Source organism: Pyrgilauda ruficollis, unplaced genomic scaffold, assembly GCF_017590135.1.
Source record: "Pyrgilauda ruficollis isolate IOZ18807 unplaced genomic scaffold, ASM1759013v1 scaffold46, whole genome shotgun sequence".
Lineage (NCBI taxonomy): Eukaryota > Metazoa > Chordata > Aves > Passeriformes > Passeridae > Pyrgilauda > Pyrgilauda ruficollis.
Genome location: NW_024526155.1, coordinates 5,011,267 through 5,019,062, shown reverse-complemented (window position 1 = coordinate 5,019,062; position 7,796 = coordinate 5,011,267). Strand labels below are relative to the sequence as shown.

The following is a 7,796-nucleotide window of genomic DNA, read 5'->3' as shown; positions in this document are numbered from 1 at the left end:
CAGGATCGGAGTGTCGCTGCCCCGTTCCAGGGGTGGCGTCCCCGTGCTGCGCCCGTAGCCCCGGCACCGCCCCGAGCAGCAGCTGCCCCGGTACTCTGCCCCGCTGTGCGGGGAGCGGGACCGGGGGCTCTCATAGGGGCTCCCGCCGGAGCAGCTCCTGCCGCCCGGGAGCATCGGGCCCCGCTGCCGCCCGGGACCGGGAGCAAGGGGCGCTCACAGCCCGCGGCCACAGGAGACCCTGCTCAGGCAGTGCCCGTCGCCGCGGGGATTTCCCAGGCCAGGCCCACGGCAGTCGGAGCCAGAAATCCCCTTCTCTCCGCAGCCGCCCCCTTTGCCCTCGAGATTCCCCAGGGACCCTTCGTGCTCCCGGGTGAGTCAGTTCTGGGAAGTGACATTGGGCCGGGGAATCCAGAGCGCTCGGTTCCCCAGTTCTCGCTGCCCGCGGGGAGCACGCTGCCCTTCTCCCCGGGAGCAGCTGTGACCTGGCCGATTGTGGCCAGCAGCCTCCGGCTGGGGCCGAGGTCGTGACCGTGACCGGGCAGGAGGCTGCTGCGGTGTGTCCTCTCCGGCATCGCGGCAGTGTGGCAGCAGTGCCATAAGTGACCGGGGCACCGAGGTGACCGGGGCACCGAGGGGCGCTGGGGAGCCACCGTTCGCTGCCCAGCCACCGCAATGCCAAGGGAAGTGCCGGGAACGTCTCCGGAGCGGGCAGGGATCCTGGAAGTTCCCTGGGGGTGGCTGGGAACCACTTTGGGGAACTGAGATGAAGGTACAGCGACGGCACAGCACTGTTGCCCCTTCCCCTTTCAGGACTGACGTATTTGCGGGGACACTCCGCACAGGCCAGGGCTCTTGGCGGCCCTGGGAGGCTCTCCAGGGCTGCAGCCAGAGGGGCTCTCCCAGACCACAGTCGGGGGGGCCCTCCAGGTCGACAGCTCAGGGGCTCTTAAAGGCTAAATAAGAAAAAAACCCAAAAAACCTCTCTGAGTTGCTGTTGGAAAGAAGAAGTGAAAGCTGGAGCTCCTTGCGGGGGGGTGCTGCACGGGCGCTCCCCTCCCATTCCCACGGACCCCGGCCGACCCCTGCCCCTTCCCCTGCTCCTGCCCCTTCCCCTGCTTCTGCCTGCGGCCGTGGCTCCGGGCCGGGGGTTCCCGGGGGAGCAGCGCGGGGCTCGGGGGAGCCGGCGGGGAGCGGTCCGCAGCCGGGGCCGGCGGGGAAGCCCCGGACAGGGCGGCCCAACGCCCCTTCCTGGGCGGGAACGGACCGAGGCGCTCTTAGGAGGGCGGCGGCGGCGGTCGGGGCGCAGCGCCATGAACCGGCTGGGGCTTTTGGGACTGCTCTGCGCGGCGATGCTGGGCGTGAGTGGGGCCGGGATCGGGCAAGGAGCGGGACAGGGGCAGAGGCGGAGGGGATCCCTCCCTCTCTGTGTCCCGCCGGGCTTTCCGGGAAGGGGCACGCTCCGGCCGCTCCGGCCCGTCCCCTCGGCGCAGCCACCCCCTCCGGGGAGCCCCGGGGCTGTGCGCGATGGCGAGAGCGGGACCCGGCGGCGCTGCCGCCTGGGGTCCGTCGGGCCGCTCTCCCGGGCCCCAGCCAGGGCGGAGGAGCTGTCTGGACTGCCTGGTATCCTCTCCAGGTCTTCTACCCACGCGCTTTCGCTTTCCTCCGGTGGCGCAGGCCCGGCAGCCCAGCCCCACCCTGCGCTCGCTCGGGGGTCCCCACGGGCAGGGACGGGCAGCGGCGAGCCTCGGGACGCTCGGCTGGGACCCCCAGTCGGGCGGGACGCTGGCAACGGCTGCCGGCGCTTCTTTAACTTCTCGGTTGCGTGTGGGCGGCTGGTTCGGCCCCGCAGCCTCATCGCTGTCCCGCGCCGGGGCTGCTCGAGGTGCCCACGGGGGTGGGCTGTGCCCGGCCGTGCTGGGTGCTCGTCCATGGCACCCTCGGCACGGCCCTCTCTCCCTCGCTCTCTGCCGGAGCCCCTGTCCCTCTCCGCAGGATGGCCAGGCGGATCTGCCGGGCTACAGGGATGGGCAGCGAGGGGCTGGCTCTGTGAGAGGAACGGTGCTCCGGGTGCCCTCTTGCACGCTGTCTTGCCCGAGAGCTCATTCCCTGCCTCGTTTTTACCATTTCCTGTGCAGGTAGTCCCCTGCCAGGAGGAGCAAGGGCAGGCTCTGGCAAAGTTTGCATGGGTGATGCGCTTGGCTGGGGCTTTCCTGTCCCTCAGGGACGGCGTGTCAGCCTTGGGAAGGGGCTGGCAGTGCTCTGGGCGTGAAAGCTTGGTGATCACTGCTCCCCCTGGGAGGTACTGCAGTATTGTTGGCAGGGGCACAGGGTGATGTGCAATCACCTTATGGTAGGAAATGTGGGGAAATGTGGAGCAACTCTGCCGGAATCACTGCCACCCCACTTCAAAGACAGCACAGATGGCATCAGGCAGCGTGGGTGGCTGCTGTGGTCTGTGGTTAGTGGAGGTGTGGGAAGAGCAGCATGGGGAAGCCCTCACCTCAGGGTGCAGGTTAGCAGACGTGTCTGTGGAAGCACGGTGGTGCAGGAGCGTTGGATATGAATTCACAGGTCTTGTTTCTTCCAGTGCTGGGAACCTGCTGATGCCATAACATGCTTTGATAAGCAGTATATCTACAAGGGCAGATGCTGCAATCGGTGTCGTCCAGGTATGGAAACCCTTTCCTGGGGATCTCACAACTGGGCTGTGCCAGGACCTACTGCCTGGCCACAGCGGGGCAAGCTTGGCTAGGTGTGATGGAGCCCCTCCACCTCACTGCCAGCAATGCTGACAGCTTCACCTCCTTGTGTCATCTCAGTGATAGAGCAGCTGGGACTTTGTGGGTGGTCTTGGAGACCCCTTGTACCTCAGCAAATGTGCCACAGCTCTCTTGGGACTGTTTGTGCTCTTGCAGCTACAGGACCCCATGGCAAAGGCAGCTTCGTGGGGAGAGTGCTGGCACTGGCACTAGCAAATTGTGATGGTGTTTGCCAGCTGCTGCTCTCACTGTCAGGTCATCTCCCAGTCCCTGGAGTGCAGGAGGGACCCCACAGCCCTCCCTCCCCACCTGGCCCCTGCAGTATTTGTGGTAATCAGGCGAGCTGACTCCTTCAGCCCTGGCTTCCATGCAGAATGGTGCAGCAGTCCTGGCATCCACAGCTGCCAGCCTTCCCCTGTCCTGCTGGCAGAGGTGCTGTCTGGAGAGAGGGAAAGCCCCTTTGTCCCTTCCTCACCAGCCTCTATTGCAGGGGAAAAGCTGGTCTCTGAGTGCAGTAAAACAGAAGACTCTGTCTGTGCCCCTTGTGAGAGCGGGCACTATCAGCCAAGCTGGACCAAGGAGAAGCACTGTGCTCCTCATGATATCTGTGAAGGCAGTAAGTGCTCCCTGTGACCACTGACCCCAGCCTGGGGGGACTGGGGGGATTGGCTCTCCTGCTTGGTGTCTCACCTCATCCATGTTCCCTCTGCCCAGATGCCGGCCTCATTGAGAAGATAAAAGGAAATGCAACACACAACACGGTGTGCCAGTGCCGGGCTGGCACACACTGCTCTGACATCAGCTGCCAGACCTGCGTGGAGAACCAGCCTTGCCAGCTTGGCTCTGGCTTTGTGGCAGGTAAATCTGACAAGCTGTTCCCACTCAACAGGACTGATGCCCTGCCAGCGCTGACCTCAGGGAATGGGGGCTCCCCCAGCGTGGTACCCCCTGGCAGGGCTTTGGGACAGCTGTGCCATTGTCACAGGGCGTGCTGCACATCTGGACTCTGCAGCCCCTTGCCCCCTCAGGCCCTCACTCCCCGTAGCCCTGCTGACCTTCCTGCCATCTCTGCTCCTCTGCAGCCAAGGCCATGGACCGGATGTCATCCCCCTGTGAACCCTGTGCAGAAGGCACCTTCTCCAACGTCTCGTCTAAAACCGAGCCGTGCCACCCCTGGACAAGGTATTGTCTGAGTATAGACCATGTCCTCCCACCAGCCCCAGTGAGCACATCTCTGCTGCCAGTTTTCTTGGTGGCCTTGGGGACTGGGCAGCCGGGCTGGTCTCTGAGGGACACAGCATCTGGCTGGTGTAGGGCCAGAGCAAGAGAACAGGGCTAGGAGCACAGTGTGGTCCAGGACAGCATTGGCTGAGGTTGAGGCAGACATTCAGGGGCTTGTGTCTGTCCCTTGCTCTGTGCGCAGACTGCTTGTCCCTTCAGGGGTGTCCATGCTGTCATCCATGCTGGAAGTAAGGGGTCAGGATCTATGGGGATGCCCCATGCCCTGTTCAGGTTCTCTCTCCCAGTGCTCTCTGTGGCTGTAGTCATCAGCCAAAGCACAAGTCCTCTCCATGGGGAGTTTGGCTTTGAGGATGCCATCAACTGGCAGGTCATCCCTGTCTTTAGAAAGCTGCTTGAGGGTTAATTGCAGTTCTTGGTAGAAACATGAGCCTTATTTCCAAGCTGAATTAGTCTTGCTTCAGCTGCCAGCCATTGGATTTCACTTTGCTTTTATCTATGCCCAGAAATTACTTCCCCACAGAGCCACTTGTAGCCTATCTTAGCTTTTCTGTCATAGCTACAGTGCTCAAGCCCTGGGGGCTTCCCTGACCGGACAGGTCTGCTCCGTCCTGTGCCTTGTCCCTGAACTTGTTCCCATCCTCAGCAGTTTCAGCAACTCCAGGCCAAGCCCCAGGGTTGGTACCCTGCTGTGTACCTGCTGTCCCCCTCATGCTGTGTTGGTGGGGGTTCCCCTGCTCACCCTACTGGAACTTGGTGGGCTCAGAGCAGGATGTGTTTTGGGGCAGCTCGGGTACCTGCCCAACCCCAACTATTCCCTGAGCTCGGGTTACTGCTATGGTTACATGGTCTTGTTCTTCCCTGCAGTTGTGAGGAAAAGGGGCTGGTGGTGAAGGTGAAAGGGACGAACTCCTCGGATGTGATCTGCGGTAAGTGCCTGGTGCCCAGGGCTGATCCAGTGCAAAGCACAGAGCACCCAGGGCTCCAGCCCCTGCAGCACTCAGAAGAGCTGGCCTCATGCTTGGTGTTTTGGGAGAGGAAGGCCTGAGTGCGTGGCCAGTGTGATGCCTTTCTGCCTCTGTCTCCATGAGGGATCCCTGTGGGGCTGGGGCATGACTCCATGTCCCGTGGGTGCCTCACTGACCTGTGTCCTCCTGCAGAGTCGAGCAGGCGCTCCTCGCTGTCAGTGCTGATCCCCATCACAGCTGCAGTTGTCACATGCCTCGTGGGTGTCTGCATCTACTGCCTGGTGCACACAGGTGAGGGGCTAAAGCATGTGAACTGCTGCCTTGGCCAAGGGAGGGAGAACCTTTGGGAGGGGCCATAGAGGGGTGAAGGGTTGAGCCAGGGAGGACAGCAGCAGCTCTGCTGAGAGTGAGGAAGCTCCTCTGGGGATGTCAGCAGGACAGGGTTTGCTGAGTCCTGCTCTGCCTTTAGGAGCAGGTGTGTTGGCACTGCTGCAGCCTGAGCTGGGCCGGCTCTTGGGTGACAGCACTGGTGCCCCATGAGTCCATTCTGGCTCCTGCTGTGACCCCCAGCCTGCCCAGCCTGGCAGTGGCAGCAGGCATAATGTGAGCCGCAGGACCTGTGGTGCAGCAGCATCAGCCCTGCCTCTGACCCCGGGAAGCTCCTTGCAGGGCAGGAGCACTTCCCCCTGAACATTGTCTTCTCTGTCCCTCTTTCCATCCAGATTCCAGGCGACGAGTGCCAAAGGAGGTGAGTCTACCTAGAGCCCCCTCCAGCAGTGGGTCGGGATCCCGCCTGGGCACAGCTGGAGATGTGCCAGCAGCAGAGCAGGGGCTGTAGCTTTGCAATGCAGGAGGGGTGGGGGCTGAACTAGGCTGCCTGGCTGGGGCAGGACAAGGGCTGGGGCAACCTGAGGGTGTTGCTGGCAAGTGCTGAGCATTTGGGAGGGACCCATACTCTGGCCTGCAAGGGAGTGTAGCAGGAGCCTGTGGAAAGGTGTGGGTGCAGAGTGGGGGAATGTAGCTGCCTGCCCCTGACCCCTGCCCCTGTGCAGATAGAGGCTGGGGAGCCCGGAGAGAACCCAGATACCCAGCAGCCCATGGAGCAGGATGAGAATGTCTTGCCTGTGCAGGAGACCCTACTCAGGGGCCAGCCTGTGGCCCAGGAGGATGGCAAGGAGAGCCGCATCTCGGAGCAGGAGATGCTGTGAAGGCACAGGGCACTGCCCCCGACAGGAGCACAGACTGGACAGCACCATCTCCTCTGTCCCCTCTCCAGCTGGGGAGGAAATCTGGCATCTGGCCTGACTGCAAATGATGTGATGCTGCAATGGACCATGGCACGACCACCCTACGGGAATACCACTACAACTCCTGGTCTGGTCACCTGCACAGGGCTGCCCTGGTGGAGCAAGGCTTGGCTGCTTGCATGGGGACATGGAACAGAACCCCATCCTGCTTCCTGCCCAGGTGATGCAATGACCTGGGTGGCTGCTCACCTGCTGAGCCCTTGCAGAGCCCCTGGCCACAGCAGAGTGTCACTGCTGACAGGAAGACCCCAGCACAGATCCCTGTCTCCCTGAGTGCTGGAGAAGCCAGGGCTGGGAAAGGGGGCTGCTGGTGTGAGATCCCCGCGGCAGAGTTCAGTCCCGTGTCTGGGGTGCTGTGGAAGCGCTGCCCGCGGTGGAGCAGGGCCTGCTGGCGTCCGGACAGGGCACCCCGGCCCCTGCCGGGCTCCGTGGGAGGAACGCAGGCAGGAGCGGCGGTCGCACGGCTCTGCCCGGGGCCGGAGCGCAGACACCGGCGTGCGGCGGCCGGGAGATGGTGCTGCGGGACCGGCGCGGGCTGCGCGGGGCGGGACCGGCACCGCCCGCCCCCGCCCCGTCCCGCCTCCGCTCCAGATGGCCTCGGGGGGCTCTGGCCTCGGGAGGCTCTGGCCACGGGCTTGCCCAGCGCGGGGCCCCCTCCCGCGGCTCCCCTGCCCGTCCGTGCGGGAGCGGCCGCGCTCCATCACCCTCCAACCACCGCTGGCGAAACCGTGTGATTAAACGCGATTATCTGCCCCTGTGCGTGAGCAGCCCCGAGCCCCTGCCGCCCACCGGCACCCCCGGGACCGGCGCTCCCAGCTCTGATGTGCCGGGAAGGATGCTTTGGAAATGGGCGGGTGCTCCCAAGGCAGAGGCTCCCGGGAGAGGAGGGAGGGAAGAGCTGCCACCAGCTGTGCTGACCCCCACCGTGCCCCAGGCCCTCCCCAGCACACCTGGCCCCACTCCCCTGCATGCGCTTCCCCTGTGGCTGCCGTCCCTGGCCCCCGCAGCAGGAGCTGTCCCAGCACAGCCATGCCCAGCGGAGGCAGGGATGCGGGCAGGGCTGCCTGCAGCAGGCAGCTCCGTGCCCCGAGCCTCGCTGCTGTGGCAGTAAAATGCACAGGTGGGGTCCATCGCGCTGCAGGGCAGCACTGTGGGTGCTGCGGTGTAGCAGCGGAGTCACCCCGGGCTCCAAAGCACTGGTGTGGGGCTGCAGCAGCACTGAGCCTGCTGCAGGCTTTAGGTACTGGGAGCAGCCTCAGCCTGTGACCCACCACTATCTGAACACAGGCAGCACGGCATGAGAAAGGCCATAAATCCTAGAGCAGGAGCAGCTGGAGCATGGAGCAACTTTGCCAGTACAGGCAGTGGCACATTATTTAAGGCTCCTCTTAAAACCTAATGTTAGGTTTAATAAGGGAGATAAAAACATGGCAGCAGTTTTCCCTCCTCTCAGGGCTTGGCAATCCCAGCAGTGCTTGTGGGATGGTCTCAGGCTGTGCAGCATTCCCTTGGCACCAGCCCAG

At 63.6% G+C, this 7,796-nt stretch overlaps 1 protein-coding gene across 4 annotated transcripts; it reads left to right on the top strand.

Moving 5' to 3' along the window:
- Nucleotides 1-718: 718 nt before the first annotated feature.
- On the top strand, nucleotides 719-7,026 carry CD40 (CD40 molecule). Of its 4 annotated transcripts, none has more exons than XM_041478671.1 (9): nucleotides 719-769; nucleotides 2,588-2,669; nucleotides 3,250-3,375; nucleotides 3,474-3,617; nucleotides 3,842-3,941; nucleotides 4,866-4,927; nucleotides 5,159-5,257; nucleotides 5,689-5,714; nucleotides 6,019-7,026. In XM_041478671.1, the coding sequence occupies exons 1-9, from the start codon at nucleotides 764-766 to the stop codon at nucleotides 6,172-6,174; spliced, it is 801 nt and encodes a 266-aa protein (XP_041334605.1). In that variant the 5' UTR covers nucleotides 719-763; the 3' UTR covers nucleotides 6,175-7,026. The 4 variants fall into 4 exon arrangements, with proteins under 4 accessions (XP_041334605.1, XP_041334606.1, XP_041334604.1 ...); XM_041478672.1 differs by lacking the exon at nucleotides 719-769 and adding an exon at nucleotides 1,238-1,358 and having other exon boundaries at nucleotides 6,097-7,026; XM_041478670.1 differs by lacking the exon at nucleotides 719-769 and adding an exon at nucleotides 1,238-1,358.
- Nucleotides 7,027-7,796: the final 770 nt, after the last annotated feature.